Genomic DNA, 22784 nt, shown 5'->3' with positions numbered 1-22784 from the left:
TTTTTGTAACAAGCTTGCATAAAGGGTTTTCTGATTTTCCAAGAGACTATAACTTAATTTGGTTTACCATTTACTATTAAAAATGGTACAGACATTTTACAACTCAATGGAGTTAGATGTTAACTTATAAGAAAACTAATAAGATGAAAATGATTTTTTTCCCAGGGAGAAGATAACCTTAAATGTGATGGCTCTATTGCCTTTAGATCACTAACCAGTTTTGTATTTGATTTAGCAGCCTTCTTTCAGGATTCCTTTTTGTTACTGACAATAAAGATGGACATTTCTTATATCCTCCTTTGAATGGGTTGTGTCATTTTGCTGGTCCTCATTAATGAGTTAATAAAAAATTTGCAGGTGCTCAGAAACTGAGAATGAGGTTTTTTAACATTTTGAGAATTGCTTTTGATATAAAAGTTAATGCTGAATCCCACTAGCCATAAGTAACATTCTTCCCTCAGATACACGAACCATATTTTTAAAAAGTTTTGTCACTGATAGATGGACTTCCAATAAAGTTTTACTTTTATATTTAATAATTAATGCTTATTGGTTTTTTTTTTAAGATTTTATTTATTTATTTGACAGAGAGATCACAAGTAGTCAGGGAGGCAGGCAGAGAGAGAGGAGGAAGCAGGCTCTCTGAGGAGCAGAGAGCCCGATGTGGGGCTCAGGGATCATGACCTGAGCTGAAAGCAGAGGCTTTAACCCACTGAGCCACCCAGGCACTTCAATGCTTATTGTTTTGATTGATTCTTATAGTGATAACTGAATCTGGAAAAATGTTTAAAATTTTTTTAAATTAAAAAAAATTGTTGGGTGCCTGGGTGGCCCAGTTGGTTAAGCGACTGCCTTTGGCTCAGGTCATGATCCTGGAGTTCCAGGATGGAGTCCCGCATCAGGTTCCCTCCTTGGCAAGGATTCTGCTTCTCCCTCTGACCATGCCCCTTCTCATCCCCTCTCTCTCTAATAAATAAATAAATAGAATCTTTAAAAAAAATTGTTAACTTCTATGTTTTTAGCTGAGGTTCCCCTGAAAGCCAGGCCTGAGATAAGACCTTCTATACAAGTCATGTATTTCAGTAAGAGATTTTAGAGAACAGGAGTGGGAAGCTGGGGAGAGTGAAGCATAGGAGGGATAACTAAAATAGGGTTTATTATTGAGCTGGTTATCTTTATTGGTCAAGGATTGCCTCAGAGGAGTTAATTTCCTGAGGGAATATACATACAGAGGTAATAGCCTTGAGGCAGAAAGCAAGACATAAGCAAAGGCCGCACTTTTTTTTTTTTTTTTTAAGATTTTATTTATTTATTTGACAGAGATCACAAGTAGGCAGAGAGGCAGGCAAAGAGAGAAAGCAGGTCCCCACTGAGCAGAGAGCCAGATGCGGGGTTTGATCCCAGGACCCTGGGATCATGACCTGAGCTGAAGGCAGAGGCCTTAACCCACTGAGCCACCCAGGAGCCCCGCAAATGCTGCACTTTTTTTTTTTTTTTGCTACCCTACAATCCAGTAATTGCACTACTAGGTATTCACCCAACACCCCAAGATACAAAAATACAGATTCAAAGGGGTATATGCACCTGATAGCAGCATTATCAACAATAGCCAAATTATGGAAATAGCCCAAATGTCCATCGACTAATGAATAGATAAAGAAGATGTGGTAGATATACAATGAAATATTTCTCAGTCATCAAAAAGGATGAAATCTTGCCTTTTTCAATGATGTGGATGGAGCTAGAGGGTATTATGCTAAGGGAACTAAGTCAGTCAGAGAAAGGCAAATGCCATATGATTTCACTCATGTGGAATTTAAGTAGCAAAACATGAACATATAGGAGGGGGAAAGAAAAGAAGGAAACAAATCACAGAGACTCTTTTTTTTTTTTTTTTAAATCATAGAGACTCGTAATGATAGAGAACAAACTGAGGGTTGATGGAGGGAGGTAGGTAGGGGATGGGGTAGATGGGTAGATGGGGTTTAAGGAGGGCGTTTGTGATGAGCACTGGGTGTTGTATGTAAGTGATGAACCACTGACTTCTACTCCTGAAAGCAGTATTGCACCGTATGTTAACCAACTAGAATTTAAATAAAAAATTGAAAAAAAAGAGATAAGGAAATGCAGTTATAGCTACGTGTCCTCATCCTCAACCTTCTAATATAACAGGTCGCTGCAGCAATAGCTAAAGGGGAGAGAAAGAGGGTAAAGGATTGTAAAACAAGACATGAAAGTTATTTAATATAGCTTCTTACAGTCAGAGGAAATTTTAGCATTTTTTAAAAAAGATTTTATTTATTTATTGGTGGGGGGGGGGCAGAGAGCGAACACAGGCAGACAGAATGGCAGGCAGAGGCAGAGGGAGAAGCAGGCTCCCCGCTGAGCAAGGAGCCCGATGTGGGACTCGATCCCAGGACACCGGGATCATGACCTGAGCCGAAGGCAGCTGCTTAACCAACTGAGCCACCCAGGCATTCCAGAAATTTTAGCATTTTAATTCCAATTAAGGGCATAGTTTTACTATAGAGAAGTATGGCATGGTGATCAATAAAATATTTTAAAGTATATAAAACATTTCATTAAGTTAAAATTCTGTGAGTAGAGTGAGGAAAAAACAAGTTTAAGGAGGAATTATGATATCAAATTTACAGCTGTTAAGAAGAGCTTGTGTATGTATTAGTTTTAAGTGGATAAAGTGGGCCAGAAATTATGTCCTTTACAGTTATTTAAATAATGAAATTTTAAATATCAAGTTAAAGGTGTCAGCTTTAAAGTACATAGTTTTCCAAAATTCTTTCAAGGATTGTTCAACCTAAATTTCTTTCAAGACTACTGATTCCAAACATTCTTCATCTGGTAATGCAAATATTTATATAGCACTATGTGCCAGAAACTGTTCTTAACCTTCTTGTGATATTTACTCATTTGATCCTAATAACAACCTGATGGATTTGGTTCTATTACCATCATTATCATCTCTGCTTTATTGTTAGGGAAACTGAGGCACACAGTGGGTAAGTAACTTATCCAAGATAGTAGGTATCAGAACTGGGATTTGAATGTAGGCAGTTTGGTGAATCCATGTTTTTGGTTTTGGTTTTGTTTTGTTTTTTTTTTAATATTCTTATTTTATTTTTTAAAAAAGATTTTTATTTATTTGTTTGACAGACAGAGATCACTAGTAGACAGAGAGGCAGGCAGACAGAGAAGAAGGGAAGCAGGCTCCCCGCTGAGCAGAGAGCCAATGCGGGGCTTGATCCCAGGACCCTGGGATCATGACCTGAGCCGAAGGCAGAGGCTTTAACCCACTGAGCCACCAAGGCACCCCTGTTTTTTGTTTTTTAAAGATTTTATTTATTTATTTGAAACAGAGAGAGAGACCACAAGTAAGCAGAGCAGCGGGCAGAGAGAGAGAGGGAAGCAGGCTCCCTGCAGAGCAGAGAATCCAATGCAGGGCTAGATCCCAGGACCCTGAGATCATGACCTGAGCCAAAGGCAGAGACTTAACCCACTGAGCTCCCCAGGTGCCCCAAATCCATGTTTGTTTTTTTTTTTTTTTTTGTGGAAATAATGCAAAACATTTATTTTCTATATCAGACAAGAACACAGCTAAGTAATCCAAGTCTACTGCAGCATTATAAAAATCATCCCTTCACCACAGTGTAAGATTTAAATGCATCTGCACAAGGGTGCACACTATATAAAAGAAGTAAGGTTGTTGCTGCCCTGCCAAGCACTTCTGGTCCCTACCCAGGTCCGACTGCAATACTGGTGGTCCCAATGGTTCTATCAAAATAAATTGTGTTTAAAAAATAAAGCATTTAAAAAGACAAGTCAAAATGCCTCAGAAACCGTATCTCCAACTCAAACTTCATCTATTTTAATGTATTATTTGCCTCCTACTAATAAACCTTTATTTCACTCATTATAACTGAGCAATGAATCTTCCACACTCAAATATCTTCCTTGCCCAATTAATCCAAAGGAAAAAAACTGAAATGATTAGTAAAGAAGAATGTAGGGACTAACACACCCTTTTAATATGTTTTTAAATATTTTTAAGGTTTAAAAAGTGTTTAAAGTTTGTAGTTCCTAGTAGGAAAATATTATCTGAATGAATACCCTAATGGCAAACCATTGTAGAATGTTTCAGTTGCATGGGGAGCAGAGGGGTAGGGATTCTCTTCACAGCACCCCAGCTTTCTTCATGAGAAGGTCGGAGGTACACTGGTTTGTATTATTGCGACATCCATTAGGTGATCGAAGTTGCTTTTCCTTCAGCAAGGGCTTTATTTGTCAGAAGGGCATTATGCTTGACCTCCAAATTTGGCTGACAATTTACTGATGAGATTCATAACCTTTGGGTTGCTCTGATATTTTGACATATTCGCTGGGTTCTGGGCCACATCCTGGAAGGCCACCATAACTTCTGGATCCTGCATGGCTGCAAGAACTTCCGGATCACTAAGAATTTCATTGAGCCCAGGCATTCCTGCCATTCCAGGCATCCCCCCTGCCATTCCAGGCATTCCTCCAGGAAAATTACCCGGCATTCCCCCAGGAAAGCCACCTGGGAAAGAGCCATACTGAGCTCCTGATTGTCGTCTGGCTTCTTCCTCCCTCTGGGCTCTCTCGTGTTCTTCCCGAGCCTTCTTAACCCTTTCTATTCTTTCTTTGATCTCTCGCTCTTCACGTTTTCGCTCGTATTTTCTCCGATGTTCAGCAATTTTCTGGGCCCTCGGTTGAACTTCTTTCAGCATCGCACTAGCATCTTCATCATAATCCAGTTTGCAAGCAAGGGCAAGATCATGTGCTGCTTCTTCCCAATGGCCCAGAAGTCTATGTGCTTTCCCGCGCCACTTATAAGGCTGAGCTGAATCAGGATTTATTTCAATAGCTCTGTCACAGTCTCGAATGGCAGCATTTGGCTTCTGTAATTTGATGAAGACACTGGCTCTCTTGGCATACAGAATGGCCAAGCGAGGATTTAGTTTGATGGCATCTGTGAACAAGTCAATGGCTTTCTGTAGTTCACCATCATTTAGGGCATCAATGGCAGCCACTTTTTTATCATTTGCCTGATCCATCATTTCCTCGGTTATCTCTGCATTTTCATCTCCCATTTCTTGAGGGGCATCGGTATCTGGTTCAATCACACCTTCATTGTCAATTTCTAGATCACTCTCCTCACTTGATGGTTCATCTGTCTTTATGTTTTCCTCCGCCTTCTTACTATCTGGTTTTTCTTCCTTGATACTGTCTTCTGATTTAGTTTTATGAGTGGCAGGTGGTATTTTACCCCCCATGCTCTCCACCCACTCCCGCAGGAAACGCATTTCCTCGATGTGCAGAACGCTCGGATCCTGCTTACACATTTTCACGAAAGCCCGAAGCTCGCTCACTTTGCGGGGGTCCATGGTCCAGAGGCAGTGGCAGGCGGCAGGCGCGGCTGGGGTTGCGACCCGATTCCAGGCGCGGGTACTAGCTCAGCGTGATCGTGTAGAAGGGGGCGGCTGCCGCGAGGCAGAACAGACTAGAACCTCCCCGGCGCTCCCAAATCCATGTTTTTAACCACTATATCATCCGATGCAATTTCTAGTCAAGCAACTCAAGGAATGGATCAATACCTATGCTGTATAGTGGGTCTACATTTTCAGGATAACTAATACAGTTACAAAAAAAGGGAACATAATTGTAGATTCCAAAATTTTTTTTCTCAAACCCCACTCTTCATGAAAACAGAGAATTTTTTTAGAGTCAGATCTGAGATTTTTCAAGTATTTGAGATTTAAACTGCCTGCTTTTTAAATTTTTCTTTTCTTTCTTTTTTTTTTTTAAAGATTTATTTATTGGGATACCTGGGTGGCTCAGGCAGTTAAGCGGCTGCCTTTGGATCACGTCATTGATCCCAGAGTCCTGGAATGAAGTCCTGCATGGGGCTCCTTTCTCAGCAGGGAGCCTGCTTCTCTCTCTGCCTGCCACTGCCTCTGCTTGTGCGTGCTCTCTCTCTCTGACAAACAAATAAATAAAATCTTAAAACACAAATAAATTTTTAAAAAGATTTATTTATTTATTTTAGTGGGGAAGTGTGGAGGGAGAGAGAGAATCTTGAGCAGATTCCTTGCTGAGCGTAGAGCACCGTAGAGGACTCTATTCCACAACTGTGAGATCATGACCTGAGCTGAAATCAAGAGTCGGACCCTGAGGCGACTGAGCCACCAGCCACCCACATTTTTATTCTCTTCTCCCTTGAGTGACATCTAAATCTCAGAGAATTATGCAGTGTCATGACATCAGATAGGACACATTGCCTGTGCTCACATCTTCTGAGATGTAGGGTATCCTACCTTGTCCTGGCACATCCTTCCATGAAAGCATCTGTTGAGATGTCTACTTTCCAACAGCCTCCAGTGGCCAGTCCACTCACTCTCTTCCTTTATCTTGTCAGCAAGACCCCTCTGGCTCTATCAGCTCCTCAGTACCACTTCCATTCCCTTCTGTGGTCAGGAAAATGTGACCTCCCTCCTGGGCCACTCAAGGTCCTGAGGAGCAGGACAGCATCAGGGCTATGGCTCCCTGTAATGCATCTTCTCCAGGACTGGTGCTGCTGAGTGTCCACTTTGCCAGCAGAAGCAACCAACGCTGAGCCTCCGGACTTGGTGCCACAATCCAGAGCCTCCAGCCAGGCACTGAATCAAAATCCATTCAATTACACTGGTTGCCACCTATCATGGACGAAAAGAGTGATTTGACTTTATTATTTTTTTTTCTAAGATTTTGCTTATTTATTTGTCAGAGAAAGAGACAGAGGGAGAGAGCACAAGCAGGGGGAGAGACAGGCAGAGTGAGAAGCAGACTCCCTGCTGGGCAGGGAGCCCAATGTGGGACTTGATTCCAGAACCCTGGGATCATGACCTGAGCCGAAGGCAGACGCTTAACTGACTGAGCCACCCAGGGGTCCCTGGAAGAGAGTCTTGATCTGGATTTCTCTCCCACTAAGCTTCTTTCTACTATAGCATCACCCTTGGTGGATTTACAGACTGCTTTGTTTACCATCATGCTACCTTGCTCAATATTGCCTTTGAGCAGTGAACTCACTTTCCAGCAATGCTTGTGTGAGGGACCTGAACTGGAAACTGTTGGGGGAAGAACTGGCAGAGCATAAATCCTCCATTTTGTTGGCAGGACCTTGCAGGTAAGACATGGCTCTGGGGCTAAGAGTTCCGGCAGCAGCTTCCTGATCCCAGCTTGTAGCAATGGTTGTGTATTCCAGGAGGACAGTGGCCTCCTTATCCCCAGATTACAGCCAAGGTGGTATGACCCTGGAACCAGAACCTAGGAGGCTAGATTCCTGATTCTCCACCTTCCCTATTGATGTAAAATTTTTATGTCCGTTTTCAGGACAGACTATGATGTTGTGGGAGTCAATCCTTGAGGTCCAGCCCAGTATCTTTTCCTATAGACCTCCTGCTGATTTTTTGGGTACCTAATTCTCTGTATTAAAGGATTTTCTGACTAAAATAGTTAGAATTGCTCCTATTAACCACAACAGAACCATACTGGTTATAGTGGTAGACTTTTTAATTAAGATATCACATATACAGGGGCACCTGGGTGTCTCAGTGGGTTAAAGCCTCTGCCTTCGGCTCAGGTAATGATCCCAGGGTTCTGGGATGGAGCCCTGCATTGGGTTCTCTGCTCCGCGGGGAGCCTGCTTTCTCCTCTCTCCCTGCTGCCTCTCTGCCTACTTGTGATCTCTGTCTGTCAAATAAATAAATAAAGTCTTTAAAAAAAAATCACATATACAAGTGTGACTCCAAATTCATCACTTCAAGGTTCTAGATTTGTAACTGGATGTAGTAAATGAAGAGACTTGGGGTTACACCACTTTTAGTGAGCAGGTAATTGCCCTTTGAGCTGCATTATATTAATTGGGATTTTTCTGAAGTGTAAATATGGAGCAGGGGAAGGACAGAGTTCATGTAGGGCAAATAAATTAGTGGATTGTATGGATATTTTGATTCTTTTTGGCCATTGCATTAAAATCCCGTTCTTAGGTTTAAGAAATCCTTCAACTTTAAAATTTTGAAGACGGGCAAAGCCCCTTTTCCATTTTAGAAGTTGGAAATACCAGATAATTGCTTTCGTAGCCTAGGTAGCTAGACTTTTAGCACATGACCTAGGCTCAGCCAATCAGACCCACCTTCTGCAGCTTTCTTTTTTTTCTTTCTTTTTTTTTTTTTTTAAAGATTTTATTTATTTATTTGACAGAGAGAGATCACAATTAGGCAGAGAGGCAGGCAGAGAGAGAGAGAGAGAGGGAAGCAGGCTCCCTGCCGAGCAGAGAGCCCGATGCGGGACTCGATCCCAGGACCCTGAGATCATGACCTGAGCCGAAGGCAGCGGCTTAACCCACTGAGCCACCCAGGCGCCTCTGAAGCTTTCTGTAGAAGAAATTTGACTGAGTTCTTGAGAGAATGCTGATTGTAGTGCCCATGGTGGTGTGTAGGGTCAGAAGCTAGTTGTGTTGGTTATACAAGCTTAGTGTTTAACAGCGACAGTAGTGGTGCTTTCCCCGGCATGTCTGCAACACGTATCCCCAAACCTGGTTCTCTAGCATCCCTGGATATTTTATGGTTTATTTAATGTATATAATATCCTTTCCTTCCATAAATAAGCCAGAGTAATTTTCTGTGGTTAGCCACTAACTATGACTTATTTGGTTATCAGGAACCATTGTTTAAAATGTTATAGCCTGGGGCACCTGGGTGGCTCAGTCAGTTGGGCATCTGCCTTAGGTTTGGGTCATAATTCGGGGGTCCTGGGATCGAGCCCTGCATTGGGCTCCCTGCTCAGTGGGGAATCTGCTTCTCCCTCTCTCTCTGCTGCTGTCTCTCTTTCTCTGCCAAATAAATAAATAAAATCTTTAAAAATAAATAAATAAAAGGTTATAGTATATCATGGAACACTAAGTCCCCTCAAAAAAGAGTCCATGGCTCGCTAAGTTTGGATGGCCAGGTTTCTCTTGGAATGATTCATAATTCAAAGGAATACTTTAGAAATTCTGAGAGGTCTCCCAAGAAAGAGATTTGTGCTTGTTAGCAGACTGAGTGTGAAGCTGACACATGGAGGGAGGGCACACACTGAGAAAACTGCCAGAGAAACATGGCTGGAGCCAGTGGATTAAGTCAACTTTGAATTGCACTTTGGTTTTGGACTTTGAGATATATGAGGTAACATTCCCCTATATTTAATACAGCTGAATCTCAGCTTCCCATTACTTGCCATGAAAAGTGATGAAAAACATCACCTAACAGCTTCGCCACTCATTTATTTGAATTTCTCATCACCCATGACCTCCACTCTGTCTCAGTCTCCCCCTCCAACGGTCTCTCTTATTATCATTCAAAGACGTTCTACCTTTGAAATCTTGAACTTGGAAATTCTGTTCTTTGACCACAACCACCTATTTGTCCTTCCCACCCAACTGATCAACATCTTCTATTACACTTTGACCTTATCCAGAGGAAGTTAATTTTTGTTATTTAAGTCACTGGGTCTGTGGTACTTGGTTATCGCAGGCCAAGCCAATACATTCTTCATCTCTGTCACCACCAACAGCAGCATTTGTTGCCCAGATTTTTGTAGCGTAAGATCCATCAGGGCTTTTATCTATCTTATTTGCTGCTGTATCCTCAAAGTCTAGGGGAGAGTCTGGCACATACTAGAAATTTAATAAATATTAAAGAAACAGGGCACCTGGGCGGTTCAGGTCATGATCCCAGGGTCCTGGGATAGAGCCCCTGCATTGGGCTCCTTGTTCAGTGGGGAGCCTGCTTCACCCCTTACCCCCACCCCATCTCTGATGAATAAATAAAATCTTAAAAAAATAAATATTAGTGAAACAGCTAAATAAAGGAATTTATTTTAGCTATTTTAGGTGGTGTCCTTGCATACATCCTTCCCCTCTCTCCAGCTGTTCTCCACAGAGACTACTTTCTTTATGTTAAAATTCTGGTTATATCATTTCCCTGCTTGAAACTCTTTATTGTCTCTCTTCCATTATTTTAAGGATGGAATCCAAAATCAATAATATTGTTTAAGTGGGTGGTGTAATTTGACCCACATGTCTGTCTCCATCTTTGATGCATGTAATTCTCTCATTCTATCGTGAGCATTCCAGCCACAAGCGTGTTCTTTCCATTTCTCAAATTTCCTCAGGACCTTTACACATGCTCCTTCCTCACTGGAGTATCCTTCTCCATATTTTCACCCACGTCATTCATCAGAAGTTGCACTTAAATGTTACTTTGCAAAACGTTTCCTGATCATGCCACCACAATGACCTTTTATATCCCCACTGCTTTTCCTTCAAAACAATTATCACGATGTTAATTATTGATGTGATTATTTAATATCTGATTTACTCATTAAAATGTAAGCTCTGTGAGAATAGACTCTGTTTTGTTCGTTATTATTTTTCTAGTGCTCAGACTGCAACCATACCTGTATACCATAAATAGTTGTTAAATGAAAGTAGGGGGGAGTGTTAATTTCCTAGGGCGGAACGTTCTACTTCACCTCTTAGTACCAACAGCCAGAGTAAGGTCTAGAAATAATACAAAGGAGGGGATGATTAAATTATCTCTAAGTAAGAAGGGTGGAATGGATGGCAGGATGAATAAGGAGTTTTCTAGGTAAAGGAGGGGTATTGAAGACACACAAGGTAGAAAAGGCATGTGCAAAAACACTGAGGTTTAAGGTCATTCTGTGTGTCCAGAGAGCAGAGACCAAAACCATTAGTAGTGATAGATAAAGATAGAAAAAATGATCTGATCAAGTTGGCTAAAGAAGTTAAATTTTATTCTATAGTGCAACAAACATCACTGATTTTTCCAGTTCTTTCCTTTATTTAGGTCTGCTTTGTCTCTTATCCATGGATACTTGGAAAAGTCATTCAACCTTTCTGAGCTTCAGTTTTCTTTTCTGTTGAATGGCTGATGAGAGACATGAGATAGTGCATGACTTCAGACGTTCCAGAAATAACACAGATGCTTATCAGATGTTAGTTCTCTTTGGGGGTGCCTGGCTGGCTCAGTCAGTAGAGCATGTGACTCTGATATCCTGGACATGAGTTTGAGTCCCATGTTGGGTATGCCCAATGTAATTTTTTTTACTTAAAAAAAAAAAAAAAAAAGTTCCCCCCCCTTTTTTTTTCACCGCTATAGTCAGGTTGATTTCAGCACCATAGCTTTTGGTCAATCCTGAGAGAATGAAGTTCCGATTTAGAGCACAAGAGGGAGCATGAGACTGAACCTTTGCAGGGGGTTACAGGTCTGACTTCGCCTGCCTTAGCAAGCCCCAGGAGAAAAGACAAATAGAGAAGAGACATTCTTCCAAAACTAGAAAAGTAAGCAGACTTATTTTAAAGATTCCAAGTAAGTGCTAACTGTTCTTCAGGTTCCTGAACATGTATTTGAAGGGGGGAAACCATCAGCAAGCATAATGGATTTAGTTACAAGAGCTATGAGATCCCTTAAAGTAGCTGGTATTTTTGAACATGTTATTGTACACTAACCTATTTTCCATACATTATCACTTTTAATTTAGCTCTCCCAAAGAGCCAGTAAAATAATTCTCATCCTCTTTGTACAGATGAGCAACCTGTGTGATCAAGAGAAATTTAATCACATAACTACAAATGGTGAAAGTGGGATTTGAACCTATACCTCTCTGACTCCAAAGCTTATGTGCTTTTGATGACCCCACCCTACTTTCCCTTAGAAAGCCTTGGGGTTTATTTTAATTCAATTCCCTTATTTAACAGAGATGGTCTAAAAAGAGAACAGATCAGTAGTGAGTGATAACTGATGAGACCAAGGGGGACGTGTGCCCAGCGTGGGCTTGTGGACATGAAGACCCTGACCACAGACCATGGCTATGCCCGTGCCACTGCTGTATAAACATCCTACAAGAGGGGGAGGTTTCCAGTTTGGTCAGTTAGCCATAGTCTAGAGACACCTGTCCTCTTCGACCCTTAAGTTCCTCATCTCTGAATCGAGCTGACTCTTTCTCCTCCATCTGTTCTCAACTCAAATGTCACTTTCTCAGAGAGACTTTCCCTGTTTAATAATTCTAAAATAATCCCCTCTCCTAGTTACTCTTATTCCATCCTATTGGAATATTTCCTCAAATGCGCTCATCACTAACTGAAATTATCTTTTTTTTAAAAAAAGATTTTATTTATTTATTTGACACACAGAGAAAGATCACAAGCAGGCAGAGGCAGGCAGAGAGAGGGGGAAGCAGGCTCCCTGCTGAGCAGAGAGCCTGACTTGGGGCACGATCCCAGGACACTGAGATCATGACCTGAGCCGAAGGCAGAGGCTTTAACCCACTGAGCCACCCAGGCGCCCCAACTGAAATTATCTTATGAATTTTGTTTACTTGTTTATTTGTCTCCCCTCCTAGGATTCATAACCTCCCAATAAGCAGGGTTCTGTCTATTTGTTGATTTAAATATTTTGTCTTATTTATTTAAGTAACCTTTACATCTGACAAAGGGCTTGAACTCACAACTCCAGGATCAAGGGTCACATGCATCCAGGTCTCCTTGTGGTAGGGGACTTTAAACTGGGTTTCAGGAGAGCTCTCTTCCTCTACAATGTAGAGCTTGTATTACAAGGGAAATTGGAGTAGCAGTTGGAGAGTGAGGAGGCTGTGGCCGTGGAAGGAATGGAGTGGAGAGTTCTCAGGAGGTAGAATGGATCAGCTTCTGTGAAGGACTGCCAAGGTGGGTGAAGGAAGTGGGAGGGGGTGGTGGGTGGTACCTGGGTTCTGACTATTCACGTCTTGAATGTTTTCCTGTTTGTCTCAGATTGCACTCCTCCTGACCGTGGTATGCCCTGATGATGGGATGGTGTCCTCAATGTGCATTTTAACCAATTTTACTTATAAACTTTTGCTATTGGGGAGAATGGCCATGCACATTCATTTATTTTACAAATCAAGAAACTGAAGCACAGAGAAGGAAGGAATGATTAGTGCATGAAGTGACATCTGAGATACTCATTATCTAAATCTGTTCCCACTCCTGTGGTAGATTGTTGAAAGGCAATAGATTTCTCTCTTCCCTGTATCCTCTCCATGCCCCTTTGTGATGTGACTTTGCTATTCTTCCCAATTAGAGGTGAAGTTTATTTCTCTCCTTGGAATCTGGGCTGTGCTGGCGACTTGATTTGGCCAATAGAATAAAGTACACATGATGTTATGCAATTTCTGAGGCTAGGCCTTTTTTTTTTTTTTTTTTTTTTAAGATTTTATTTATTTATTTGGCAGAGAGAGACAGCAAGAAAGGGAACACAAGCAGAGGAATTGAAGAGGGAGACCAGGCTTCCTGCTGAGCAAGGAGCCCTCTGCGGGGCTCCATGTGGGGCCCAATCCCCGGACATGGGATCATGACCTGAGTTGAAGACAGATGCTTAACGACTGAGCCACACTGGTACCCGATTCTGAGGCTAGGCCTGAAGAGATTGCATCTTCTGCATTTACCCTCTTAGAATGGTGCCCTGAGACCACCAGGGAAGCTGAGCTAGCCTGCTGGTGGATTAGAATTGGAGAAGCCAGACCTCAGCCAGAACCAACTGTCAGACCCATGAGGGAGGCCGTTTTGGACCTCCCGGTGCAGGTGAACTTCCAGCTGATCTCACCTAAAACCAGCAGACTAATCCGTTCAGCCATCCACAGAGTTGTGAGAAACAATACATTATTGCTGTTTTAAACCATGCATTTTGGGGAGTGGTTTGTTATGCAGCAGTAGGTAACCAAAACATCTTCTGTGCTTCTGTTGTCAGTAAACAGCTTCCCTGTCTACCTGGTTGTTTATGCCAGTTCCCTATCCCTCATATCTCACATTTAATCCTTCCTAAATATGTATCAAATCTCTCTACTTTTCACTTTCCCTATTGCTAGGACTTGAGTTCTGATCCTTTTCATCTCTCACCTGGACTATCACAGCAACCTCTGACTGTGCTCCGTGTTTACTGAGCGCCGTCTCCCTGCTTCCTACCTTTCCCATCCAGTTTGTCACACCCACCACAATCAGAACATTCTTTTTTACATGCAGATGTAACCACGTTGCTCCATTGCTTAAAGCCTTTTGCTTGCAAGGTAAATTCCTAAATCTTTAGTATGATTTATGAGTCCTGAAGATCATCTAGCCCCTGCCTCTTCTCCGTCCTGTCTTCCACCACTCCTCTCATTGAACCCTGTGTTTCTAGAGCTGCTTTACAGATTCTGGTGACCTTCTGACACCTGCTTAAGCACTCTATCCTAATTGCATGAGGCAACCTCTGAAGGGGTGAGATGAAAACACTTAACCCGTCAACATACGTAAGTTCCTAGGCTGGTCATGAGGGACTCATACAGGGGTGTGGATTTGAACCTTGTAAAGATTTGATATCCGCCTTTATGATACGAACTTTTCTAAATGACTGATTCTCATTCAATAAAAAGCATAAAAAAAATAAAAAGCATCAATTTTATATTCCATATAAAAACCGGGAGCTGGAGAAGGCTGATTACTCTTACAATTAGAAAAGGCTTAAGGAAATTTTGTTTGTAGGACTCTTAACTCCAGTGGTGTTCACTGAGCAACCATAATTCTGAAGTCTAATAGAAAGAGTCTTAGCTTTGGAATCAGACAGACTTGGTATCTGGTTCTGCCATTTATCAGATATATACCCTTGGCAAGTCACTCGAGTTTTCTGAAATCTGTTCCTTTATTTATAATATATAAGGGGATGACAAGTCATACATTGCGTGATTGTATTGAAGACTAAATGAAATAAAATAATGAATGAACCCATCATATTTTAAGGTCTTAATGATTATAGTTATATATTTTTTAAAGATTTTATTTGCTTATTTGAGAGAAGGCATGAGTGAGGGAGGGGCAGAGGGACAAGCAGACGCAGGACCCTAAGACCATGACCTGAACCAAAGTAAGATACTTAACTGACTGAACCACCCGGGCATCCTTTAATGATTACAGTTATTAATCAATCTGATCCAAGGCAAAAGATAGACTTTTGGGATAGAATAAGTCTTTCTTCCTGTGTAACTTGCTAGTTAATCAGGAGATAGCTGTTGAGGGACATTACTGATACAGCTCAAGTGTCCGAAGTGGCCTCTCTGCCCCGTTAAGATCTAAATTCAATGGGCTTAAATTCAATTTTCATATTTACAGCCCTTATAAGTTCTAAGCCTTCCTGGAAATTTTTTGTAAATTCTATGAGGGCTGTCCTTTCATAGTCTCTGTCTCTAGCTTTCGTTTTCAACACAGAAAAACAAAGCCCTTTGCACTAGTTCCCTACTCACTCATCTTCAGTACTCCTTTCAGAAATCATTCCTGAGCTTAATGACCTATACTAAAGTCTCAAGAGTCAAAGACAGTGGTCACATCATACATGTGACAACATATTCATTTTATGCATCCTAGAGCTTAAACACTCTTTTGTCTGTTTGCTATGGGAGGGTTTCTTCTGACCTTTTACCCATGTAGCCCCTACCCTTACACTGATTTTTCTATTCATCTTTTTCCTTCCCCCCTTCAAGTTCTCTTTATGTCCTCTTCCTCCTATTTTGCCAAGTAAATTCTAAATTCTCCCTTTTCTGCCCAGAGCAATATAGTATTCCTCCTTCTCTTCCCATCCTTACATAGCCACACCCTTCAAGGCCCTGAGTAGGACAAAAGGGCCTTCTGTATATTAGGGTCTATCCTTCGTGGAAGGCACTTGTGGCTAAAAATAACATTTGTTTATAATAACCACAGTTTATTATGTACCTGGCACTGTATCAAGTGCTTTCCAGCAGCTATCTCATTTTCTTATTTGGTCTTCACAATGACTCTAGGAGGTAGCTCTCATTATTTCTATTGCTACAAGTGAGGATGAGGTGTGTGTCTGTGTGTTCAAAAAATTATGCAGTTTGCATAAGATCACACAGCAAGCAACTGGTGGAACAAGGATTGAAAACAAGATCTAGCTGGCCCCAATTCTATGCTCTTTCCATTTTACTACATGGCCTTCCTGGAGAAGGAGAAAGAGAAAGTAATCAGAAGACCTGAGGCTACATAAACACAACACCATCTGTTCTCATATTGTTTCACAACTTTAAAAGTTGTTTTATATGTTATCTCATTATTCCTGTGAAGAATGAATAGTCATTATCATTACACCAATTTTGAAGTGAGTAAACTAGGGCCTGGTAGGAGACAAGGAGTGAGGGAACAGGTAGTATAAGATATTTGATTTTAAGATCACAGAGGCACTAGTTTGGGGTTAGTAAGAAGTTTAGGGTGTGACCATGGGAGCCAGTGGCCAAAGTGACATGAGAAGACCAAGGACTGAGGGATCAGGAAACCACGTGGCTACTGAAGTCAGGATAGCAGGGCAGGGGATAATGAGAATAACCGCAAGCAAAGGATTGACATTTTCAATGCATACGGAATAATTGGGGGCCAGTGTGACATTTGTGATGAGTAGAAGGAGGTATGGCTGAAGAGCAAAGGAGAAGGAATTCTTACAGAAGGGTAGGAGTGGCAATGCTGACTCCACCCCCTAGTTTTAGGGAGTGGGAAAGTGAGAAACCTTCTTGCAGAAGAGCTACAAGAGGAGTCCTGGAAGAGGGTCAAGTTTCAACAAAGGCAAAGAAATAACCTGAAAACTCTCTGAAGAAGCAGAGGATGTAGGAGAGTTTATTGGTAAAGGAACAGGATTCTAGAGGGCACAGTGGAAAGGTCTGCCGGGGAGGTGGGCAGTGGGAAGGTGAGTGAAGGGGAGGAGGATGGAGAAGCTCAGAAATGTATAAGGATGAGTCTGAGAGAGAAGTTAGACAACCAGAGGGACTATCAATTGGGCAGTTTCCCAGGTTGGAGAGACAAATTGCGATAGGGTCATAATGGAACTTTGGGGAAAATGGTTTTGGTATTTGACTCAGACCTCTAAGATTTGAAATGGGAGAAGAGTGTGGGGAAGAATGATGATTCTAAATTAAAACTGGCAACTACCCTTATGCTCTTGGGAAGATTTAAAGTGAAGTCCAAGTTAGGATGGGAGATCAAATGCCTCCTGTACTTGCCTCCTCTGACAGAATTGGGGCTTCCTAATGAAGGCAATAACAGTTTCTCACTCCAAGCTACTGCTAGCAATGGGGGAGCCATTGTTTTGTTTTAATAAGGTTGATGGTAACATGGTGACATCTAGAACAATCACTCAGGCTGCTGGTGTGCAGGATGAATTGAAGAGTGTAGGTGGGGAGATCTATTAGGAGGTGGTTACATTAGTCCAGGCAAGAAGTGATGAGGTCTGAACCAGGGTGAGAGCTGTGGAGATGGAGAGGAAGGCAGGGATAGGATATATTAAGGAACTTTTATTACCAGACTGATAGGATGTGGGAAATGAAGGAGTGCATAGACTAGAGGACAATGCCCAGGCTTCTGACTTAGTTTCCTCTTGTAGTCAGCGGCCCAGGTTCTGTCTTTCTCCCTGGGCTTTTGTGGGTATGAAGCAATAGGACAGGAGAGTGCTTTGGAGATGGCAAAGCTGCATACCCATCATCATCATCTACATTATTATCAAAGCTCTCTGATCACCATACATAGTAAGTTCAGTCTATTGAATGAGATGTGACAATTAAGACAAATCACGGTAGTCACCCAGAAATCGGCGAACTCGGGGTGGAGGGGGCGAGTCCAAGATACAACGAATTTCCTGCACCTGCCGGCCCCTGGAGCCCGGGGCGGAGCGAACACGGACCCCGCCCCTAGGCGGGGAGTGGGTGGGGCCTGGATGCGACGGTAGCGGAGCGGAGCGGGAGCCGGAGCCTTAGCCGTAAGTAGCCGCGGTGGGTGCTAGACCCGAGCTGCACAGACTCGCGCGGACTCGCACCGCCCCGCGCCGCCCTGCCCGAACACCCGAAAACCCGGCAGAGCCTTCTGCCGCGTGCCGCCAGGTCCGCCGTCCCGCTGCTTTACCAGCAGCCAGCCGCTCGTCCCGCACCCGGAGTCCCAGGTAAGGGGCGCGGCTCGGGCACCCCGCCCGGAGAGAATCTGGGACCCACCCCAGCTCGGGGCACTGGCGACAGCGAGCGGGCGCTGAGGAGTGCGGGCAGCGGAGGGGACACCGAGCATAAGGGACTGGGGGAGGCCGCTGAGGAGGGGGCACCATGGCCGGGAGAAAGGCGCGTAGCCTGGGAAGGGGCGCCGGGGGGGTGGTCCTACCAGACTGCGAGGACGGCGAGGGGTACTCCGAGGGCAGGAGGCTGCGGCAGGTGGGAAAGGGGTGGCCACTGGAGCGCAGTAGGGGCTTGCTGGGGGGAAACATGAGGCGTTGGGGGCGGGGAGATGTAAGGCGGGATCGAGCGGGGCAGTGCGGGAAGGGGGTGCCAGGCCGCCGAGAGGCGTGAAGCGGGCGCTGAGCGAGGGCACTGAGGACAGCGAGAGTAAGGGGGCGGCGTGGAGGGCAGTAGACCCGGTCCGCAGGGGTCGTGGTGAGCTGAGAGGAGTGAGGTGATGAGGCGCTGGGCAGAGATGGGTGTTGGTCGGGGAGAGGGGAAGAGGGCGAGGGCATGTGAATTGAGAGCTGGGAGCGAAAGGGATGCGGAGCCTGAGGCCAGCTTGTCGCGGGCACGGGGGATAACCGTGAGTGGGGGCTGGGGGGGGGTGGGGCTCGGAGGAGGGAAGCCTGCAAGAATGGGAAGGTGGGAGGCAAGGCTAGGTCTACCCAGACTGCAGAGGAAGGGGGCGGGGAGCTGGTGGAGGGAGAAGGCAGTGGCCTTGGATATGGGCAGTGGGCGCCTGAGTTCTGGCTAGGGGTGGGAGTGGAGGGGCACTGACGGCTGGGTGTGGAGAAACTGTCTGGGAGCTTGGAGAGATTAGGATAGTGGGTGTGTTGGGTTAGGTTGGGGAGGAAGGCAGGTATGGGTTGTGTGAGGGTGGAAAGATAATCGGACCCGTGCGGAGTCCATAGACACCTAGGTGCTAAATCTGTCTTAGCTATTCAGAAGGCCTAGGAGGGGGCGCAGGCGCTGAACTCTGTTACCTGGGATCACAGACAAGAGAATTTTGGATAGAAAAATTCATCCACTGGCTGCCTCTGTTCCTGAATCCAGATGTAGGAAGGACTTTAGGGAGGGCAGGGTGGCAGCCTCTGGAAGCTAATACAGGTGTGGAGGTGAGTGGGAGAAAGACAGGGCCCTCCACCCCAACTTCCTGAAATTCAGATGGAAAGGGGTTGGGGACAGTAAAAGGAGTGTGTGTTTACCGGTGGCTGTCCACCTGTTCTGTGCATATAAAGGGAAGACCATGGAATACCATGAAAAGCCCTGGCTGTAATAGTGGGAAATCCCACATTGTGTTAGTCAGAGAAGACATTTTGCCAGAAGACGATGGGTAACGGAAGTCTTTCTGGCCATGAAGGAATTAGCCAGCAGTGGAAGAGTTGTGTGCCTATCAGAGGAAACACTATGGGAAAAGGCAAAACTCGAAAATTATCTGCAGTCCAATAAATAAATCTCCAGTTTCTTAAGGAATATGATGTGAAGAGAGATAGCAATAACCCATAGAGGATGTTTTAAAAGGCTTCCGCCCTAAGCTCAGAACTCCGTACAGTTCCTTTCCACCTCCCCAGAGTACAGAATGGGGTGCAGTGCACAGTAGATGCTCAGTGAATGTTGATTCAGTGTACAACTGACCTGTGCTGGTGCTCCTGCCTCCAATTCATTCATCACTCTCCCCCCTCAATTGTTGTAAGAAGCAAATATGGTAACATGGGTGAAAAGAGCTTCATAAACTGTAAAGCAGTGTACAAAAGAGAGAGGCCACTAATATTATGCAGGTATGCCTACATTCTGTGCAAGATAAAATGCATCGAGAGCACTTAATAGAGTGCCTGGCATTTAGTAGGTGTGCAATAAATGGTAGCTATTATGATACAGTTTCTGTGGCTTGAAGAGACTTGGGGAAATAGTGAAGAGGTGGGCTGGGCTAGGCTGACTGTACTGGGTTGGGGAATCTCTAAAGAAAAGTTGAATTAGGGGCACCTGGGTGGGTCAGTTGCTATCTGCCTTCAGCTGGGGTCATGATCCCAGGGTCCTGGAATCCAGCCCACATTGGGCACCCAGCTCAGCGGGTAGCCTGCTTCTCCCTCTTCCACTCTCCCTGGTGGTGTTGCCTCTCTCACTGTGTCTCTGTCAAAGAAAGAAATAAAATCTTTGGGGAAAAAAAAAGGTTGAATTAAACAAGTTAGTAGTGTGGCTTTAGGACGGAGTTTGCATATAATAGGGTGAGGTCCATATTTGCCCAACTCCTTGCCTATCCTCACAAAGTAAATGTTCCCAATGAGAAGATGGAGTACGTTTATTGAGCACCTGCTATATGTCATATATTATCTAGATGCTTTACCAACATTGACTGTAATTTTCCCAACAATGCCTGTGTTACAAATGAGGAAACTGTGTCTTAGTCATGTAAAATTTCTTGCCAAAGTCTCACAACTAATAAATGACAGATCTGGAAACTGAATCTAGTTTGTTTGATTTGGAACCCTAAGCTAGTTCTACTACCTAGGATGACTAGGTAGAAGAAAACATGAAGCAGACAGACAAAAAAAAAAAAGAGGTTTATAAAACACTCTCCCATATATTGGTTTTAATTCTTGCAACAATTTACCAGGAAGTCTTTGATTAACTCATTTTATAGATGAGAAAATTGATCTGCCTAAGGTTTACAACTGCTGAAAGAGCCAGGGCTCAATCCAGGTCTCTTGGACTCAATTTGTGCTCTATCAAAAGAGAGTTCAGGGGTGACTGAGTGGCTCAGTTGGTTAAGCATCTGCCTTCAGTTCGGGTCATGATCCCAGGGTCTTGGGATCAAGCCCTATGTCAGGCTTTCTGCTCAGTGGGGAGCCTGCTTCTCCCTCTCCCTCTGCTGCTCCCCCTGCTTATTCTCTCCCTTTCTCTGTCAAATGAATAAATAAAATCTTTAAAAAAACAAACAAACCCAGAAAAACAAAGAGAAGTTCAGGGTGCCTGGTTGGTTCAGTTGGTTAAGTGTCTGTCTACCTTCAGCCCAAGTGATGATCTTAGAGTCCTGGATCAAGTCTAGTGTTGAGCTCCCTGCTCAGCGGGGAGTCTGCTTCTCCCGCTGTCCCTCCCTCTCTGTGTTCCCTCTCTCTTTCTCTGAAATAAATAAACAAGATCTTAAAAAAGAAAGAGAGAAAGAGAGAGGCTCAATCATTAACTTGTTTACTGCATGTAATGAGTTGATCTCTTACCATATTTTCGGGCTCTCTCCTACTCTCTCCCCTCTTTCCTAGCTGGAGTTAGCTTCTTAGTGCTTCTTTCTGCTGCCTATCAGACTGAAAGCCTTGTTTTTCATACCAGTCCTCAGAGGGGTCGTTTCCTTCTTTCCCGCAGCTTGGGACCAGAGATGACTTCTCAGATGGTCCCTGGGCCCTCATCTTTATTGCTTGTCACGGACACAGTGAGCTACCCAGCTGTATCATTTATGTGACTGGCACAAAAGACAGGGAAGATCTGACTGATGATTATCTTACAAATGTGTTCTGCACTCACCACTGTGCCGTGACCTGTCTGCTCATATCTGCCTCAGGCGGCTGCCTGCTGGGATGCTTTTTGCCTCTCTTCCAGATGTCCGTGTAGCCCCTGCCACCTTGCTGAAAAGATTCCCTGGGAGGCCTCCATCTGAATATGTCTTTCAGCAGAACCTCTCTGCCCTCCACCTCTCCCTACTCTCACACCACCTACTGGGAAAGCTACGCTGTGTGCACATCAACAGATCTTGACAGTACAGTATGCAGGTGGTAGAAAAGAGCTGCGCAGGGTGCTGAAGATGCTTCTTTACTCACCCTAAACATGTTGAAGTTTGAAATTTTCCTAAGCCTAATCCAGTCTGGGAGTCATTAAATAATAGAAGGTCTAGTTATGATACTCCAACTGACTTGCTGTATGACCTTGGACAAATCACTTCTCTTTAGGAAGCCTCTTTTTTTTAACCTGTGAAATGAAGGGAAGTGGATCAGATTAGGAACTGAAACTAGTTTTTACTCTTGCCTCACTCCCTGTGGCAGACGTAGCTCATAAAGGCAGGCACTTTCCCCACCAATTCTCCAACGAGGCCACATGTGTTTTTCTCAACACAGTTTAAGAGACACATTTATATGGATTCTCTTACTTAAAATCCACCGCAGCTTTCGGAGGTAGGTAATATTATCATATCATAGATGAGAACACTGAGGGTCAGAGTTTAAATGACTTGCCCAAGTTCATACGTTGAATTTTGGGAAAACTGGGACCAGGAGCCAGCCTTTTTGTTATGGTAAAGCTGCCACTCCCAGTTCTGTTCTTCCAAAAATCTAAGAGCGTAAACAGCTGCCAGAGAAAATGAAGACTAATAATATGATATTTACATAAAGAGTCTGGCACATGGCAATGCTCAGTAAATGTTTATTGAGAGGTGTAACGTACCCTAAAGATTTGCTATAGGTCCAGTGTTGACAGGGTGTAAGGATGGATAAAACTCAGAGGAATCCAGAAGAGGAGCCTAATTGTAAAACAAACTCCAATGATGTAGTCCAGATTAGGAAGAGAGCAGTTCAACAGGATTTGACTGCAGAAGTGAATTAAAGGGGCCAATGAAATAATATTTATTGAGTACCTCTCATGGGCCAAGAAACCGTGCTAGATTAATTACATATGGCAAC

General features: G+C 43.7%; 2 protein-coding genes across 3 annotated transcripts in view; one reads left to right on the top strand and one right to left on the bottom strand.

Annotated features, from left to right (window-relative positions):
• Window positions 1-4002: 4002 nt before the first annotated feature.
• LOC131809945 (hsc70-interacting protein-like) lies at window positions 4003-5552 on the bottom strand. Its single transcript, XM_059137449.1, has one exon. It carries the CDS (start codon window positions 5418-5420, stop codon window positions 4311-4313), a length of 1110 nt encoding a protein of 369 aa, XP_058993432.1. The 5' UTR covers window positions 5421-5552; the 3' UTR covers window positions 4003-4310.
• A 12299-nt stretch (window positions 5553-17851) lies between these two features.
• RAB3B (RAB3B, member RAS oncogene family) overlaps window positions 17852-22784 on the top strand; it is a 78552-nt gene continuing 73619 nt past the window's right edge. Inside the window, exon 1 of one of the 2 annotated variants that reach the window (XM_059137066.1) lies at window positions 17852-18074. The gene's annotated coding sequence lies outside the window, so the exon portion shown is untranslated. The remainder of the gene's footprint in view (window positions 18075-22784) is intronic. The other variant, XM_059137067.1, reaches the window with a different exon arrangement.

Source organism: Mustela lutreola, chromosome 10 (genome assembly GCF_030435805.1).
Source record: "Mustela lutreola isolate mMusLut2 chromosome 10, mMusLut2.pri, whole genome shotgun sequence".
Taxonomy (NCBI): Eukaryota; Metazoa; Chordata; class Mammalia; order Carnivora; family Mustelidae; genus Mustela; species Mustela lutreola.
Note: the sequence above shows the minus strand (reverse complement) of the source record. Positions and strands in the feature narration are given on the sequence as shown.